At 32.3% G+C, this 20,204-nt stretch overlaps 2 protein-coding genes and 1 non-coding gene across 3 annotated transcripts; 1 reads left to right on the forward strand and 2 right to left on the reverse strand.

The window, feature by feature from the left end:
• The first annotated feature begins 2,012 nt into the window (after positions 1–2,012).
• LOC110797993 (protein LURP-one-related 6) lies at positions 2,013–5,944 on the forward strand. Its single transcript, XM_022003120.2, has 3 exons — positions 2,013–2,596; positions 3,606–3,869; positions 5,662–5,944. The coding sequence occupies exons 1-3, from the start codon at positions 2,354–2,356 to the stop codon at positions 5,803–5,805; spliced, it is 651 nt and encodes a 216-aa protein (XP_021858812.1). The 5' UTR covers positions 2,013–2,353; the 3' UTR covers positions 5,806–5,944.
• Positions 5,945–6,381: 437 nt separating this feature from the next.
• TRNAI-AAU (transfer RNA isoleucine (anticodon AAU)) lies at positions 6,382–6,455 on the reverse strand. Its single transcript has one exon. It is a non-coding gene; the product is annotated as a tRNA-Ile (tRNA).
• A 6,729-nt stretch (positions 6,456–13,184) lies between these two features.
• On the reverse strand, positions 13,185–14,013 carry LOC110797988 (copper transporter 5). Its single transcript, XM_022003116.2, has one exon. The coding sequence runs from the start codon at positions 13,792–13,794 to the stop codon at positions 13,342–13,344; it is 453 nt and encodes a 150-aa protein (XP_021858808.2). The 5' UTR covers positions 13,795–14,013; the 3' UTR covers positions 13,185–13,341.
• Between the last annotated feature and the right edge of the window lie 6,191 nt (positions 14,014–20,204).

The following is a 20,204-nucleotide window of genomic DNA, read 5'->3' on the forward strand; positions in this document are numbered from 1 at the left end:
AACCGTTCCTAACCAGTACCGGAACAATTACGTTATTACGCCATGCATATTAATTGCACCAACATTATTTTCTACGATTCATACACATTTCCTACATATTTACACACCAAATACTTATTTACGTTTAGACGTTAGGGTCAAGTGCGCAAATACTCCTCATATGGTAGTAGTAATTAGTTGTTATTTGTTTTAGCTCGTTGAATTAGTTGATTGTCTAAAAGTGTTTGGTTAATAATTGTTAGATATTTGTTTTGGCTGATTTGATTACCTGGTTGTATTAGTTGCTTGTATAAAAATATTTGATAAATAATTGTTAGTTGTTGTTTTAGGTATTTGTGAAAAATTGTTTGATATAATTGTTAGTTATTTCAGTGTATGAATAAATACTTCGCTAAAATCTCTTTCAAAAAAGTCCTCATTTGTATGATTTTTTTTGTAAAATATCTTTTGTTTTAGTATATAAAATACTTCGCCAAAATCTCTTGCAAACAATTTCTAACCAAAGACCCTAAAATAGCTTTCTAATATAGTAAACAAGCTAATTTGCATCACAACCCTGTTTTGGCTCTATAAGTTTCAAACCAAACAAGACCTATATATTTAGTTATTTACCAAGGTATTTTTTGGTAAACTTTTTTTCTTTTTTTTTCTTGACAGAAGTAAAAAGAGAGTTAACCCTTGAGAGGGGTCCTCTTAGCCACTTGGTAAACCTCACATCTGTCAATCTTTCTTAAGGGGGAGTAGATAAAGAAAGCCACTTTAGGGAATTAAGCCGGTTATACGTACTTAATTAAGTGATTATATGTTTCATTGTATTAATCACAAAATAGACGAAGAGATTGAAAAAGAACGTTTGTGTCTTGATATATATGGAGACCACTTAATTTAATACTTTTGAGTCTTTTGACATATCTTAACAAAACAAAGTGTAAAAGGAGTTCGATGAAACAATTTTAGATGGAAATTAAAGTGAGAAAATATGATTGCAACAGAGGATAGCAAAGATCTATGATCTCTAGTCAAGAAAGAGAAAAATAAATAAATAAACAAAAGGGAACTTTTATAAGCTATTTGCATTATTTTTTTTTTTTGGTTCTACTACGAGGAGTTCCCACCGCTTTTGGCGAGGTAATCTCCCGTGGGAGTTTGCATGGGTACCTCGATGGGCAGCATCCCTCCCAGTTGAGATTTTTTTACATTCCCAAGGCTCGAACCCGAGACCTTGGTTAAGGAGCAAGAGGCCCTTAACCACTCATGCCAACCTCAATTGGTTATTTGCATTATAAAGAGGGTGTGACAAGTATTAGAAACACAAAAATTAAATGGGAAAATCAACATAAATCATTGATTTATAACCACCAATCAAAAAAATTGATCAAATGACCCTGAAGTCCTGAACTATAAACCTAAACTCCAACCTATTGATGAATTCAACCAAGGGGTAGAGAAAATTCCCCTAATTATTCCACTAATTATTTACCTTGTACATTTTTTTAGAAAAAACTAACATATACCCCCATACATGTTTAACAATTTTGATCTAGCGAATGTGTCGCAAACTACGTGAAATTAACAAATCAAGACAACATTTAAAATGATAACTATTAACTAGTGATCAGTATGACATGTCAAAAACAGAAAGCACGGGCATTCAACAAGTCATAGCGCTAGAATCCAAAACAAACCCGTCAAGTTACCAAAAATAAAACTAAAACAACTTCCTAAGCAATAACCTCTAAGTTATAAAAACATACGTCTAGTTTTATACATATTTATAGAGAGCTTTTGCCAAATTTCAAAAAGTAACGTATTCCTTTATGAAATGCATAGAAAGGGAAACTTAAACTATCAACGCAACTTCATGCTTTTTATTAGAAATGAGTGGCCAATTTCTCATGTTGTGCACCAAAACGTCAATGCATGCAATAACTAACATCAACCTATAAGATTCTTAATTACCTATATATATGTAAAGTCAAGGTTGGCCAAACTTTGGATTAATTTTTCTTTAATTTATGTATGTAAGATCTTGTTCTCTTCGCCTGATCTGGTGTAATTTTTCTTTTCTAGTTTGGTCTAAGCTGGTAGGTTCTGGTAAGTGAGTGCTTTTTTCTTTTTCTAGTTTGTTCTGATTTGTTCTGCTTTGGTCTGATTTTTCTAATCCGGTCTAATAAGCATTAAGATTAAGGTGAATAGAGCAAGTCAACTATTATAATTATTATTTTTGTAAATTAAAAAAGAAAACAGAAACCCTTAATTTTATTGTACAAATTCTTCTATAAGAAGAAGTTAGGCCCTTAGAAACTTGCATGAGAATAGTCGTACTATAAGACTCTAAAACATAACAAAAAAAATGGCAACATCAAAGCCAAACTTCTTGTTGCCCATTGTAAGCAAGATGTATTGCTCATCTTCACAAGTTGTGTTTGTGGTGAGGCGGCGGCCACAGGCGGTGGGTGGTGGTGGTTTTGTGGTTACCGATTGTAGCCAAAGGGTTGTTTTTCAGGTGGATGGTTGTGGGATCCTTGGAAAAAAAGGGGAGTTGATTCTTCGCGATGGTGATGGTGATAATATTCTTCTTATTCGACAATTAAAGGTTTGTATGTTTTTCTTACATTATTTTTTATACACTTGTACTCCATAATACATTATTGTGAATCATTAGGAGAGTATATTTACTAATTGCTTGTTGGTTTAGTGGTGATTGAGGCTGAATTTGGTAGGGAGAACCCGTGTTTGATCCCCGGAACAACAATTGGGAGGGGACTGAAACCTAACCACCCAGAGCTCGCCCCGAATCCGGATTAGCTCTAAGGGTGAATCGGGTACTAACACCCAAAAAAATTAGGAGAGTATATTTGTACAATTTACAGTATTGACCTTAGTCATCTATTAATATATCCCGTGTAATAATAAGAATGTCACTTTTCTGGTGAACCCTCCAAAACCTCATCTAAACATTCTACCATGTCATGTGGCGCTCTCCTTTTCAATTCAACACATGTCATCCACATATGTTCCAAATTCCAAAAGTAGAAACACATGTTATAGTTTATACAAGATTCAGACCCATGACCACTTGATTCAAATGCTAATGACGTATCCACTTTTCTATGCATTTCTTGCTACATGTTATTTCTTTGCAAATGAAATATAATAAGTGATGAAAAAAAAAACTTAATGAGAATAGGAGTTAATTGTGATTGTTTTTTCACAAAAAAAGATATAAATTAAAGTTATCCAAGTAATGACTCGGAAAATCGCCCGAGCCCAAAAATTAGTCATGAGCTACATAATGGTATTAAATTACCTCCGCTACAATCAATTTATGTTGTTACTTCACCTCATAGTTATGCGCAATATTGTTGAGTCGAGTTAATTTAATTCATACGGAGTATTGTTTTTTGTGCAAATGAGCTACGAAGGCAATACAAATTACAAATGGAGAGGCCAATGCATCATTAGTTGATTCATATATTATTTGGGTGACGAGTCAATTAGCTTGTTATTAGCTTAATTATTGGCTAGTTTAGGGTTGTGAAGTTTATTTGTACTTCCATGTGTTATATGATAACTAAATTATATATTTTGTGATGATATGCTAGGGTGGTTTGGTTCAAGCATTAAACATTTACAAGTACAAGAAATGGAAAGGGTACTATGATTATGAAGGATTTCAAAAGTCAGTTTTCAGCATAAAAGAACCAAATCAAAACTCATGCATCCCAACAAGCAACAACCCAGTTAGAATTTCAATTGAGCCCAAGCTTAATAATGGCCAAGTTAGAGACTGGAACTTTGAAGTCAAAGGCTATTTCCCTGACAAGAATTGCAGCATTGTGGACTCCTTGGGAAATATTATAGCACAGGTAACTCACCCATCCATATCCCTTAATATCCTCGTGTAATCTCTTATTTTAGGGCTTGTTCTTTTTACATGATCTATTCTGATCTTTCTAGTTTGTGGTCTAGTCTGATTTGTTCTGGTGTGGTTTGATTTTCCTTTCTGGTATGGTTGACATGGTAAGATATTTCTGGTCTGGTCGATATATATGGTCAGATTTTTCTGGTCTGGTCGACATGGTCAGATTTTTCTGGTCTGGTCGAGTGGTCGTTATGGTCAGATTTTTCTGATCTGATCTAATAAGAAATAAGAATAAGAGTAAAAGAACAAAGCCATAATGAAACTTAATAATTGATTAACTTTGGCAGAAATTAATATTTATGTTGATTTTAAACTAATAATGTACCAATATGACAACTAATTTCGGACAGAAGGGAGGAGTTTTACGTAAGGTTTATTTTCCGATATAATTAAAATTCATGAAAGTGAAGAAAAAGAAAAGTTAGATAGTGGATATATATGCTTATTCTCTTGACCTCTATAACTATAGTGGATAATTTTAGAGACTCTATAATTAGCTTTATTCCATAACCAGATTCACCACCATTAAATGTTGTAGTGTTGATAGATATAGCACGTACACATAAATCACTTTTGCTCTTCTTTATCCTTGAAATGAATGTCCTGGTTGCATTATTAATGTACCACATGCATCATATCGCATCAACCTAGCTAGCCAGGCTACTTAAATTATTTTCCTTTCACTATGATACGTACGTTGGAGTACAAGTTGTACAAGTTGCTGGTGTAATTTGAACTAATTAATGAATATGTCCTACGTAGTACGTATTTCGTATGTGACAATTAAATCTGAATGGAAGCGGAGATTGAATAGTTTAAGCTTCATGATCGATTATCTTTAGAGTGTCTTAGTTTGACCATTGATCACCTACGATTAGACCTGTCAAACGGGTAGGTTGGATCGGGATATAAAAATTACTTTCGGGTTTGGGTTAATTCGGATCTATCACTTTCGGGTTTGGGTTTACAAATGTTTGTTCAAGATCCAATTCTTTCGGGTTCGGGTTAACCCAACAGGTTGAGAGATTTTAAAATGTACATTTTGTTTTCATTAATTTGGGTGATAAACATACAAAATATGTGCACAAATTAACAATTTTCATACGGAATACATAGGTTTATATTTAATAAAATCCAACCATAAAATGAGGTATAATTCAAATCAAAATCATATTAGTACACACACAACAAATGTAGCAAGTTAACTACATGTTTATTTTGTTTAAAGTTCATCATAATCTCATTTATTACTATAAATACAACGATTTTCAATCGGCCAGATCAAACACACGTCTGGTCGGAGTTTAACCTATTACTAGCTTTTCTTGTTGTTCGGGTTCGGATAAACTCAGGTTACACGTCATAATATCTTGTTCAAGATCCAATATTTTCGGGTAGGTTTCGGGTCGGTCAACCTTTGCCAGGTCTACCTATGATGTCTTAATTGCCTAATAGTTAAAACTGATCGACAAGTCACAGGCTCGAGTCCCCCACTCCCTTCATTTATGCGACTATCATTTTCAAGAGGGAAGAAATAGCATATATACATGACATGATGCAGCAATGTATCTATATGAAGCTACTGTCTAAAAAACAGATCAGAAGTAAAGAAGTAAAGTAAAGCCCCAATGCATGTCATTATATACTGTCAACCAAACAAGATCAATTAGCTTCTTATTTATATATTTATTATCATGCATGTGTTGTTTATCATGAATATATATAAATGTATGCAGGTTGGAGTTAAAGAAGAAATAGAGAAAGTAATGACAAGCAAAGATCTGTACCATGTGGTTGTGCAACCAGGGATTGATCAAGCCTTCGTTTTTGGAGTTATTGCTGTCCTTGATTACATTTACCATGAGTCTACTAGGTGCTAGCTTAGCCTAGCTACCTAGTACGTATTTATACCTACCATTTAATTTCATGCAATTAATCTTTCTGTATTTGTTTTATTGCTAATTAATTTACTCATACTAATTATATATGCACTAATCTATTTTTTTTTAAAAAAAAGAATTGTGTATATAATTTCTGTATATTACCTCCGTTCACAAATGCTCTTTTCGCGTACTATTCCAAAGGTGATTATAGAACTTTGATGAGAATGTGATTATGGGGTAAGAAGTGGGAAATAAGTGGCTATACTCTAATGGTTACCTGCTCGCAAAAAATAAAAATACATGAGCGGATAGCCAACAGTTGGTACATAATTACGTAAGCCATTACTATCAAAATATTATACGAGTAACTAAAAGGAGCAGGTAGATGAAGAAAAACAATGAAAAAGGTAAAATAAATAAAATATATTATTAAAAATATATTATAGAGAACTAAAAGGTATTGTAATCAACCAATGAGAAACTTTGAAACTTAAAAACATTGTAGATAGAAATCATAGTGTAACTTTTATTAAAAAAAAATTGGGAAAAGAGGTTCCGCATAATTGAAAAATGTGGCCCATGCAGGGATCGAACCTGCGACCTTCGCGTTATTAGCACGATGCTCTAACCAGCTGAGCTAATGGGCCACTTGTGTTGAATATTTCGCAGAAAAATAATTTTAATCTTATTTCTTTGGTTGAATAAGATGGAAGTAAATATATGTATTGCCTTTAAGTCTATATCGGATTTATTTTCACTATATGTGTAGTATGATGATACAATTATGTCTAAATATGGTATACCAAAGTATTTTTCTTATAATACAAATCGGCCATTATTGGTGAAGACCAGTGTCGGGGCTACAATGACATCACGATTAAGGGGTCGGAAAGAGCATTAAAAAAATGAACTTATTAAGATTGAACCCAAAACACTGGGTATTACGCAATAATACCTTAACCACTAGGAAACTAGTTACTCTATATATTATATCTAAAATTTTAGGTCCTTGTTCTATCGCTCACTCCACACGCCCTCAAAACCGCCCCTAGTGAAGACTTTCCAGACACACATTGTCAAAGGAAACATAAGACTATATGCTGACCAACTGACCACTTACCAGTGAGTTTTGTTGGAGTCTATGGGACTATTAGGGATTATAAATGAACTTAGTGGGTGAAAACAACTCTTTTTCATTGGGTCTGATCTCTTTACCTTATTTTCACTTATTTTATAAAAATTAAGTTCAGTAAAAATAAGGGTTGACCAAGTACAATTTATAACTAAAATAAGTTTTGATACGTTCAGATAAGTTCAGGTAAATTCAGAAAAAATAAGTTAAAATCAGGTGAATAGAACGCACGAGAAGAAATTTACTTTTACCTATTTGCATGTAGAGGCTTTAACGTAGATAAAAACTACACACATTTAGGATCTGTTATGTTCACCTAGTTTCCACATATTTCAAGAAAAATAATTTCAGATAAGATAAGTTCAAGAAAAATAAGGGTTGGTCAAATATAATTTAGTAATTTATAACTAAAATAAATTTTGATTAATTCAGATAAGTTGAGATAAGTTCTTAGCATCGTTTTTGTTAAATTACACTGATTTTTTTAGTCGATATTCGTTTAAGTGCTTGTCAAGAACTAGCTAGGCTTCCTTAATGTGATTGTACGTTAATTTAAAATAAAATTTCACTAAATATATATACGGTGACTACGATTTTCAAGAACCTACTTCATTTGTTTCATCCTGTTACATATATTTTGCTTGATGCATGATACTTTTCCAATCATCAACGAGCTATATTTAATTGTTTCTTGATTAACATTTAACACCAATACTATTAATTCGGTAAATTACGTTTACACATCCGCATTTAGCTAGAGACATTAACGTAAAAAAACTAGCTCTCCAAAAAAAATCAGGTTTTAACATAGTATTGTACTTTTTGATTTTTTTTTCCATTTCGTTTATGTGAATCGTGTTGTTATAATAGTAAGATTGATTTGTTAGGATAATTTATTTTTTCATTAAATTACACCAATTTTTTAGTTCACAATTATTTATATAAATATATGATTATAAATTAAGAACTATCTCTTCTGATTATAAGTTACCTTGCAACAAATGTGTAGTTCTATGTCTTCGATGAGGTTTTACCCAATATCTTGTAACAGTAACAATTTCCATGAGGTTTTACTCATTAAGCTAATTAATTTTGTTAAAACTATGGCTTATGCAAAGGGTTAAGGGATGAGATTCAATCAACCGGCTAATCTTGGTGGAGAACTTACTCATCATGGAACTAAACATGTTCTCCTTCTCCATCTTAACTTCATTCATACATTAATATCCGGGTAAACTTTATCGGCAGAATAAATTATGTGTTGACCTAATTTCTTTCATTACTTCACATAATCATGTATGTCCTACCAAATTTTCCATTTCTACATGTTTTATCGCTACTATAAAACCAGAGTGTTATGTGGTAACTCTTTTTCCTACGTCGTTTGACTTAGTCACACACCGTGTTCCACTCAATGAGGTCCGTTGTTTCGATAAGTCGGGCTTTCAATTCCAATGATGACACAACTCCCAGTGCCTAAGTTTAGTTATCTCGTAGCACGATTCCCTTGTGCGAAAGACATCTTCAATTAACTATGCACATTTGCTTGGTGTTTAGCTACAAAGTTACTACGTCTTTGGTCTTATATTTGGGTGCGCTCTATTCACCTGATTTTTTGGTATTTTTTCTGAACTTATCTCGATTTTTCTTTTACTTTTTGCAAGTATCTTATCTAAACTTATTATAGTGATAAATTTTAGTAACCTTATTTTCCATATCATGACTTATCTGAATTTAACAAACTTATTTTTCTTGAATAAGTAAGTGACTATAAGTAAGTGGCAAATCAAATGACCCAATATTGAGATGTTGCAATATCGTGTTCACTAGAAATTAGCCTTTCCAAAATAATCCTTTTATGAGGGGAGGTGTTGTTCCTTAAATAAAGGAATTGTAATTTTATCTTGATCCCAATCCCAAGGTGCCAGGATAATTTACAGAATTACAGCATATATTCCTCAAATTTAGCAGAAGGGAATGAAGATAGAAAGATACATTGAATTCTGCAATGTACTCCCTATTTCCAGGTGCCGTAGTTGAATTTTTCTACTATCTCTCTGTTTCTTTTTGTTTGTTACATAGTATTTCTTTTAGGGACAATGATAGAATGACCCTAATGGTTGGTAACCCTTCAATATTGAATTTTGATTGGTTACAAATACATTGAAACTTTTTTATGTTATACTTCCTCCGTCTTTTAATACTCGCAACGTTTGTTAGTTTCACGCATGTCGATGCACAACTTTAATCATTTATATCTTAAATTCTCTTTATGCAAAAATTATAAAAAGTTGATATTTTGAAAATACACATTGAGACGAATCTAACAAGATCCCACATGACTATGTTTTATCTTATATAAAAAACACTACGAATAGTCAAAATATATTATATGAATAGTGGCAAAAGTCCAAACGTTGCGAGTATTAAAAGACGGAGGAAGTATGTATCTTAGGGGTTGACAACCCTTAGGGTCAACCAAATATTTTCCTTCTTTTAGGGTGTTTCACAATGTTTGTTACGTGGGAAAATCATTCCTTTTTATGAACTTACTAGTATTGAAGCCCGTGTGATGCACGGGTTTGTAATGAAAAGTACATATTCGTTAACTGGAGTTCCATCATCTTGGGTAGATTCAAAAAAATGGCGAAATCGACAATCCGTATCATCGCGAAATTATGAATTGGCCATTAAGATTACACCCATTTTTTAATCAAACTACAAATGCAAATTAAATGCATAATTTACTCACACTTTATTTTGAAGCCCGTTACAATAATTATCTACTCATAAATTAATAAGTCGTTCAAATTTGTAAACTAATCCCTATAACTTTTTTCGATGGAGATAATCCATCCTATAATTTTGGATAGATAAATCTATCCTAACTACCATAATTACCTTTTTATTAAGATCTACCAACATATTAACAAAATCAAAAAATCTATCTAACTACCAGCATGCTAATTTCACGGAAAATCTTTTTTTAATTAATAAAATTATGAATAACCCTTATTTATTTAAGCTATATTTTTTTTTTGAAAACTGTTATGTTGATGGTTAGGTATGGGTATAAAGTCATATAATTTGTAATTGGAAAAAAAATATAGGTTTAATGCAAATAGAACGCTATTACACTTAATCATAACTATTACAAATTTCTTTCGTGGTTGCACCCAAAAAGTTTTTTTTATGTAAAAATTATTAAGGTAATTGAAATTACAATTACCATTTATTATAATAACTACTACTCCGTATAATTTGTTGAATCGATCACCCTCCTTGAACCATCGACTTTTGCGCTGAAACATAGCAAAGAATTTATGTACGTGAGTTACTTAAGCAAGATGAAATTAAGCACAACAAAAACTAAAATACAAATATATCAATATCCAGTAGGCATACAAAATAGTATTAAATGAACACACATAAACGAATAGCAAATTCTTAAGCCGATGGAGCATAAACAATTATGCTGTGTACAAAAAAAAAAATTACGTAGATTTTTTTGTGTTATACGTGAGTTTTGGTGGATCCCGAAAAGAAGTTTATATGTATATATATACAAAAAGGGAGAAGAGAAGTAGGATAGATTTTAGTTGGAATCTATCTTTATCATATTAAGTGGTCAATCATGGAAAGACTCTAATATTATTTATTTAATTAATTAATAATTTAATTATATATATGTGATAGATGACGTGGAAATCCTACGTGGATGCTCTAAATGCTTTTGAAAAAACTCTCCTTTATATATATATATATATATATATATATATATATATATATATATATATATATATATATATATATATATATATATATATATATATATATATATATATATATTACTCCCTCCATTTCTAAATGTTGTATCCATTTGGAATCTTGGGGGGTTTTTAAGAAAAATAGAATCTTGATTTGTATGAGTATAAGTGTAATGATTGGGTGTAAGAGAAATGATTGTGTGTAAGAGATTGGAATAAATGAAAGAGAGAGAAAATAATAAAGAAATAAGAGAAAAGGTATATATTTTATTAATAATAATAATAAATCAGATTATAGGTTCTCTTCTCCCTCAATGGGCTAACATTACCAAACAAAATTCAACTAACATTACCAACAAAAATTCAAGAACATTACCAACAAAAATTACCATTATTCAAGAACAAAAATCACCAACAAAATTTCACCTTAATCGAACAAATTTAACGAACCCATAAAGTCGAACATACAATTCACCGAAAATTAAAAAAAAAAAATCGAACAAAAATTCAACAACCCCAGAAAAATCGAAATTACCCAGAAAAATCGAACAAAAATTCTACAACCCCAGAAAAATCGAAATTACCCAGAAATCACCGAAATTACCCAGAAAAATCGAATAAAAATTCACCGAAATTACCCACAAAAATCGAACAAAAAATCACCGAAATTACCAAGAAAAATCGAACAAAAATTCAACGAATTTCACCACAAAAATCGAAGAAAAATTACCCTAGAAAAATCGAAGAATTACCCAGAAAAATCCCAGAAAAATCGAAGAATAATTACCCAAAAAAAAAAAGAGTTTTACCAAAAAAAATCGAAGAAAAATTCAACAAAAATTCAACGAACCCAGAAAAAACGAACACAAATTCAAAGATTTTGAAGATTTAGAGGTCAAATTCGACCATGAAAACTCTAGATCTAGAGTTTTTATGGTCGAATTTCACCATCTAAAGCCTTGATATAGAGTTTTTTTTTTCAGAGAATGGTGGTGGAGGCAGCAAAGGCGGCGGAGGTGTGGTAGTGGTGGTGGTTGCGGAGGTTTTTGGAGGAGAGAGAAAAAATCTGATAATTCAATCTTAGAAATTTTCTTTGAATTTGGGTTCAATCTTGGAGGAGTAATGGAGTTTTTGGAGGAGAGAGAAGTGTGAGTCTTTGAATCTTGGAGGAGTAATGTAGTTTTTGGAGTTTTTGGAGGAGGAGTGAAATGGAGTTTTGGAGGAGAGAGAAAAAATGAATCTCGGAAAAAGAAAGAGTGAGAGACGTGTGAGGGACGAGAGGAGTGAGAGGAGAGAGATGGGGGGTTTTGGGGAAGTGGAAAGTAATTAAATAATTTTGGTTGGGAAAGTAAATTAATTAAATATTATGGGTGGGGAAAATTAGGTGGGAATATGGGTAGAATCTTTAGGTATTATGGTAATTAGATTGAAATGTAAGGGTATTTTAGGAAAAAATATATGTCCAAAAATAGAAAAGATTCTAAGTGGATACAACATTATGAAACGACTAAAAAGGAAACGGATACAACAAAAAGAAACGGAGGGAGTAGATTATACTATCATTTTTTGTGCCAGCTTTTAATTTTAATTGGTCCAATTTTTTCAACTCATTAAATTTCTTTACGATTTTCCAAGCATGTTAAGTTAGCAATGTTTGTGCTTTTCTATTATTGGTTCATTTTGATAAATAAAAACAATCTTATTGGTTGTTGTAATAATTAGTGGATTGAGATTTTACTTGGATTTAATTTTTTAACCAAAAAAAAAAGCAAAAGAATCTTTATCATACGTTAATTTTTTTTTTTTATTCAAATTATCATACGTTAATAAACGTACAAAAGTTCAAACGTAACAAACAAAAAGAAATGGAGGGAATACATCTTTGTAATAGTATACGAAATAATGAATTTTGTGCAATATACTCCTTCCGTCCCAAATTAGTTGTTACACTTTTTATTTCGTGCATCTCAGATTAGTTGTTACACTTCTAATTAGGAATGACTCCATAATTATTATTTGTCTCTATTCCTACTATTTTTTTTGTCTCCACACCTTTTTTTCATTCAATTAAAAAAAAATCCACTAACTCGTATCACATCTACTTTTTATAGAAAAGACGTGGATGTGTTAACGAATGAATAGAACGGATCGCGTGACAAGGTGTGAAAATTCACATTAGAATGTCTAAGCATTCTTACTACATTTTTAGCTAATTTGTGTAAAAGAACAATGTAACGTAGAAAAAATGTTCTAAAATGCCGAGTCACCGTTATGTGACGAACGATGAAGGGAGATAGGCTTGATTTTTGTTGAACCGTTATATAACGGGGTTCACGAATCGAAAATCCAAAATTCTTAATTCGGCCCCAATACACTAAAAAACCATAAATGAATAACCCTAAACCAAATTTCGGATCAAACTAATCTAAATTATACCAAAATTACATGCTTTAAAAAACAGCAATAATAGAAACTGCTTCTATCAAAGGTCGATCCATCAAATTCACCCCAAATCCATCCATATACAAAATTCGAATTTCAACAAATTCACCAACATATATAGATATTAAATTACATGAAATCAGAAGTAAAATTACAACAACAAAAACTAGAAAAATTAACAAAAAAAAAAAATCAAGAACAAGCACAAGTATCTTCAACAATCAAAGCTTCATATTCCTTCGCGCGAAACAAGAAATACCCAGAAGTAAGACCCAACACAACGGCGATCAAAACACCATAATTATACGACATAACAGCGAGCATCAAAACATACCCAATCGCCGAGTTAACTCCAAACAACACGGCGGTGGCGAATCGGGCTGATTTACTCAACCGAGTTCCGAGTCGCGGGTGGAGAAAAGGGGTTGTAGCGTTACCGTTGGCGGAGGACGACGGTTGATTAGACGGTGGCGGGATGATCCCCATGGCTAAAACGCAGAGGCGGCGATCTTCCATGTATTGGTAAAAGGCGGAGAAGAGGAAGCAGAAGAGGAGGGTGAGTGAGTAACTGAGCCATGAATCGGTTCTCCAGAAATCGAATAGTAAGGTCACTTTTGTGCCCCAATAAAAAGTCATGTGCATCATCTTGAGGATGATGATGATGGTATTTGATTGATTTCTGAAATTCGGTTTTGAATTTGATTGAAAATTTAGGAGAGAGATTGAAATTTGAACGACAATTGGTGACTTCTCTTTGAAGATTTTCAAGAAAAGCAAATAGAATCCTATCAGAATTTAGAATTATGATCACTACGAAATTTCTTTATTTTGAATGGTAGGTAGTACAATAACGTGGTAGTACACTTTGTTATTATGACGTACAATAAATGAAATGTGGTACGGAGTACTACATTTTATTAGTCGTTAATTCAATTTGATCAACTATTTATTTTATTTTTTTGGCTAATGTTGTTAGTAAATTTTAATTTTAATTTTTTTTGTGACGGGGGAAGAATAATATCATTAATAATAAGTCAGACGGAATCTACAATGATAAAATAGATCTGCATACCACAGATTCAAAGAAAATACATAACTGTTACAATCAAAATAATTACTATTCTGCATCCTAAAGCACATCTCGTACTCCACTGCTTCTAGCTTGACGCGAGCAGTGATTTTCGATGATTTCACATCTTTGCAAGTAGAGCCCTTCGCAATCTGCGCATGAATTGTTCTGATCGACGAGTTGATGATAAACCCTAACCTGTATGAATCCAAATCTCCTTCCCAATTATTCCCTAAAAAAATTCTCATCCATGAATGAGAATCAAGAACCTAGAAAACTGTAGGAAAACCCCAAATATATTGGGAACAACCCAAAAATAAATTGGGAACAAATCAACGAAAGAGAAACCAAAACAAGACAAAACATGAAAAGAAAATAATGAAAAGCAAGAAGGGTCGGAAATAGTCTAATTTCCGAAAAAATTAGGCTACTTCCGATCTAAACGGCCAAAAAAATTGAAACCCTAAAAGACGAGGGAGAAGAGAGAAAAAGGAGAGGGAGAGAGAGGATTGTTAGTTAATTTCATTATGTATTTCTAATTGTATTAAAATTTTCAGGAATTTTATTAATCGATAATTATGCATATTGCTTGAGGATTTTAGGGTACCACTAAGACTTGTTAAAAATTGACTTGTCCCGAAACCAGCCGGAAAATATTCGGTTTTGAATAAAATTTCGTGATAGTAATCCGATTATTCGAACCCAGACAACGCGAAAAGTATTGGGTCAAAAATCGACCAAACTCGATTTTACTTGTATCATTTGATGTTTCACGCTTGTTAATATAAATTTTAAGTTATTAATATATCTAAATATACATTAGTTAAAAAAAAATTTAAAAATGATATTTTGAAAATATATATATCGAGACGAATCTAACAAGCTCTCACGGAATTACTGTATATATTTCATTATGTATAAATCACAGAAAGTTGATAAAAGAAAGTGTGTGTTAATAGTGTAAAATTACAAATGGTGCAAGTAAAAAATTCGTAGAAAATGCATTGTATGTGGTCCAGGCAATGTCCCGGTTGCTACTTTGAAATATTTAAAATACGAGATTCTTCTTCAGCTCAATATTTGACCAAAATACATGTAGTTCATAAAAATGAAAATATTCATTAAATTCTTATTCAGCTAAATATTTGACCAAAATACATGTAGTTCATAAAAATGAAAAGATTCATTAAATTCATCGGCTATACATGTACACTACGTCATTTATCATGCCAAGTAATTTTTCAGTTAGATCATTTTAGAATTCTTTAATTTATTTCCTAATGGAACTAATGCTTCAAGTTAATAAACACCAAATTAATTAGATATATGCAGGGAATTTCTATAGTTAACGCTTAAGAAATTTATAATATCATATTTAATTCATGGTTGTCCTAATGCTTTAGTTGTTATTTTTTATTTCAATATAGTCCATAAGAAATATTAAAAGGTAACATAAAAATTCAGTTATTTTATATTTCATGTTAACATTTATTTATAAGTTAGTGTACATAAATAAACAACAATTAATGGTTGGTTAAAATGAGAACGAGAGTTATTCTCCAAACAAGAAGTCTACGTGACACATAAACTTTCTTCACAATGCTTTCAAACATTTTACTAGTTTAGATATATTGGCCGCAGCCCGCAGGCCTTGCAAGTGGGCAAAAACACCAACATTACTACAGCAGTATTAGTACTAGTACAAATTCTATGCCATACGTTAGTACTTAGTACTTTAGTAGTACAAGTCGTATTAATAATGGTAAAGGTTGGGCTTCACTGATTTAGGGTCTGGGCTTGATAATTTTTCAGAGGCCCAAGAAAAGGGGAAAAATTTGTCAAGAAATATCACGAATTCTTATTGTATATCGGAGTAAAATTTAACTCAAAATGCTTAAAAGTTATATGATATAATGTAAAAGTTATCTACTTTTTAGTGATTTATTTTTTTATTTTTGTAAAAATATTCTTTTTATATTCACTAATAATGCATAATCCATCATAATTTTGTTCATTATATAAAAGTTAATCAAAACAGGTTAAAAGTTATCAAAAAACTGGATAAAAATTATCCCGATGTAAGTTACTTTTTACCTTATACGTGCAAGACCTTTTAAAGAGAAATACTCCGTAATACACTCGGTATTGCGTAATACACTTGATACTGATTAAAAAGTAAACTAAAATCACACTTATTACCGATTAAAAAGTTAATTAAAAATGACATTTTTTATAACTTGTACATAAAGACTTCCCCGTTTCTTATTAGATCACATAATTGAGGTTTGGACACTATTTATACAAGCTGCTTTTTACTTCATTTTGTGATTTGTACTTAATAAAAAACATAAACATAGTCGTGCACTGCTCGTGCGGGTTCTTATTAGATTTGTCTCAATAATGTTTTTTAAATATCAACTTGTTATAATTTTTTCGTATGCATAATTGAAGGTATGTTTGAAATCGTGCATTAGCAACCTTGCCGAAATAATTGTGTCATCTAAAAAAGAATGGAGAAAGTATTGATTTTCGGAACAATAGCAACTTTCTAAGTAGAGCGGTCAAAACAGGTCATCGGGTCGGGTCATCTCGGGTCTCGAGTCATGATCAGGTCGGATTGTGTTGGGTCACTTTATCACTTAGGTGCAGGTCGGGTTGGGTGAGGTTGGTTTTCGGTCCGGGTCATGTCGGGTTTTTTTTTCCCATTTCGGGTACAAATTAATAGGGTTCGGGTCGAGTCATGTTCGGATCGGGTTCAATTTCGGGTTTGAGTCTTATTTAGTCGGGTTTGAATCGGTGAATCTCGGGTTTGAGGTCAAGTTCGGATCAGATCCTTTTTGGGTCGGTTAAAATTCAGGTCGGATTCACTATCGGACACGAGTTAAGATCGAGTCAATATCTGATTTAGTCATCATAACATATTCAAGCGTAAAATATTTACTCCACAGGCCAAGTCATAACAGGTTGTGGTAAAAATCGGGTTAAGGTCATTGTCGGGTATAAAATCGGGTTTGGATCATTATTCAGTCGGGTCAGTTCGATTATCGGTTATCTTTCAGTTGGGTGTCGGGTTCGGGTTCGAGTCATACAACATCAGGTTAAAATCAGTTATCGATTTTTTAAGTCGGAAACAGGTCAGATTTTGGGTTACCTATTTTACAAAAATTTCGATCATGATCAGTTATGAGTTCAATTGGTTCAGATCGGATTTTCGGGTTGAATCAGTTTTTGACATCTCTATCTCTAGGAAAACTTGTTAAATGTCCAAACTGTATGTTAAATGTCCAAATTGTATGAGACAAAATCTGTTTCTTATCACTCTCAAGGGACAATCACAATAGCTGTTTCTCTAGGAAATCATTCATCCCATGTTCCCATTTTAGTTGTTTATGATGTCCATATAACTCCAACTGCCAAATTCTTATCGTCCAAGTAATTCTTACTATTTATCTATACCTTAATACTCGCACTGTTTTGACTTTTTAGACTATTTTGTATTTACATAATTTACTTTCACTCTATTTTAATTTTAGTATATGAAAACAAATTTTAGTATATAATGGCTCTGTTTGGTTAGGAGTTGTTAGTTGTTAGCTGACAGCTGGTTTGACTAGCTGTTAGCGGGTTAGCTGTTTGCATTAGCTGATTTGACTAGCTGGTTGCATTAGCTGTTTGTGTAAAAGTGTTTGGTAAATTAGCTGATAGCCGTTAGCTGTTTAATATGTAAAATGACCATTAAAGACATTGTCATTCTTTGTTTCTTATTAATATTAGACAAATAGTTTATTGTGTTAATTTTTTTCTCTTTATATTTTTCTAATAAACATTGACTAAATAAAAAAAATATTCTTAATTTAATTTTTTTTAATAATATATATATATATATATTTTTCAAATAGAGAACTATTATTAATGATATTTCAAGCATAATTGCAATATACTTCATTTGCTTCAAAGTACTAATATAATATTTATTACAACAAAAACCGAATCTAGTAAATGGGGTGAAATGAAAAAGAATGTGTAAGTAATATTTTTAGGAGAAAAATATGTAGGATACCAAGGTTGATAGTGGTTGTAATTATAGGCAATAGTAGGACAAAATAGTCATTTTCATCCACTTTCTCAAACCTCTAATTGCAAAAAGCTCCTATATTGAGCTTTTTTAAAATTAGTTTTTTCACCTCAAAACTCTCTTCCAATCCTCTCCTAACCAAACACTCCCAACTAGCTTTTTCTAAAGGTAAAGCTCTTTTTCCCTCAAACCTCTACTAACCAAACACCCCCATTATATTGTTGGCTTCATCTTAATATATATTTTCAAAATATTAATATTTTTATAAGTTTTTATAATATGTAGTTAAAGATATTGGTGGTCAAAGTTGTGCATTGACAAGCGTGTCCAGTCAAAACGGTGCGAGTATTAAGGGACAGAATGAGTATCTCGTTTAGGTTACCTTAACTGGGATAGGAGGTTAGAGTAGTTGGCTAGCTCTCGACTTTCAATGCGAGATCAGAGTCAAATATCACTAATGTTCTAGGACAGACGATGGATTTTATTTAACACCCCCAGGAATTATTTTTGCATATCTGATATGTGCTTGCAAATGCATATTATAACAAAAGACAAAATAGGAAAAAGACGAAAAAGAAATTGAATAGTACTTTTTAATAGAATGATATTTTTGTTTCCACATGAATGATACTTCATTTTTCCCCTATTTTGTCATTTTGTTGACTGATATGTGTTTGAAACACATACTCCCTCCGTCCCAAAATTATAATCCCGTTTTCCAAATCGGGCGTCCCACAATTATAATTCTGTTAGTTTTGACGATTAAGGTCCCCCCTTTCACATGTACTATATTAATTAAAAATACATTGAAAACCCCACTCATGTACTATATTCCACTTTCCTATGTGCTATATTCTCTTTTCTATGTACTTTATTCTATTTTTCCATCCAACTCAATCATCATTTGTACTTTATTCTTTTATGTACTATATTCCATTTTTATTAAAACCCATATTTTTGGTCAAACGAGACTATTTGTACCCGAAATTGAACGAAGAGAGTATTAGATAGCATTATAATGAATTATATAATGAATTATATAGAAGAAAGTGCTAAAATCGTCCTTGAAATGAGGTACAAAACAACTTGTAACATACGATATGATATTATGATGTACGTATGAATGTATGGTTGATTGAATTATGGGTATCGGCTTATCTTATTTTGCCAATTTGAAGAAACAAACAGGCAGTACAATTTGAGCTAATTCTGATAAACTAAAGCTTTTGTCCAGGGCCGGCTCCGGCAATTTGGTGGCCCGGTGCTAAGCTTATCAACGAAGCTCATATGAGGCCCCTAAAAAAAAATTTTTTAGCGCAATTATTAACTATAAGCATTATTTATTTATTTATTTTGTAAATAAGACGTACTCCGTGTTTTTATTACACAAGAAAATGCAAAACAATATCCAATCAATGCAAGACACTAAACTGTAGTCTTCATTGTACAGTTTACTACATTCTGCAAAACACTAAACTATCCAATTAATGCAAAACATGGAATTGCAGTCTCAAAAAAAAAAAAAAGCATGCAACAGAACACCCAGCAGTAGCCAATAGAGGAAGCAGCACTGCAGTAGGCAGTAGCCAACAGCACACGCAGCACACGCAGCACAACAGTACTGCAGTAGAGCACGCATCACAGCAGTTGAGTTGTAGAGCCCGCAGCAGCACAAACAAAGCAAACACTCAACAGTTAGCCGAGCAAGCAGCATTGCAGACCAAGCAATCAGCAGAGCAAAGAGCAGGCAGTCAGCACTGCGGCAGTAGAGCACAGCAACAACAAAGACCAATCAGGCAGCCTGTGCACCAGTCAGGCAGCAGATGAGCAGTGCAAGCAGCAGATGAGCAGACACTGGTCTGCAGTAAGCCTGGCAGAGTGGCAGCCTGCACAACAGGAACACTGAACAAG

This window comes from Spinacia oleracea, chromosome 2, assembly GCF_020520425.1.
Source record: "Spinacia oleracea cultivar Varoflay chromosome 2, BTI_SOV_V1, whole genome shotgun sequence".
In the NCBI taxonomy this organism is placed as follows: domain Eukaryota; kingdom Viridiplantae; phylum Streptophyta; class Magnoliopsida; order Caryophyllales; family Amaranthaceae; genus Spinacia; species Spinacia oleracea.

What these genes read in the sequence shown, in the direction of transcription:
- LOC110797993 (XM_022003120.2), top strand. Translation starts at nt 2,354, where the DNA reads ATGGCAACATCAAAGCCAAACTTCTTGTTGCCCATTGTAAGCAAGATG. An exon ending in TTCTTATTCGACAATTAAAG is followed by an intron (nt 2,597 to 3,605) that starts GTTTGTATGTTT and finishes ATGATATGCTAG; the next exon opens with GGTGGTTTGGTTCAAGCATT. An exon ending in TGGGAAATATTATAGCACAG is followed by an intron (nt 3,870 to 5,661) that starts GTAACTCACCCA and finishes AAATGTATGCAG; the next exon opens with GTTGGAGTTAAAGAAGAAAT.
- LOC110797988 (XM_022003116.2), bottom strand. Translation starts at nt 13,794, where the DNA reads ATGATGCACATGACTTTTTATTGGGGCACAAAAGTGACCTTACTATTC.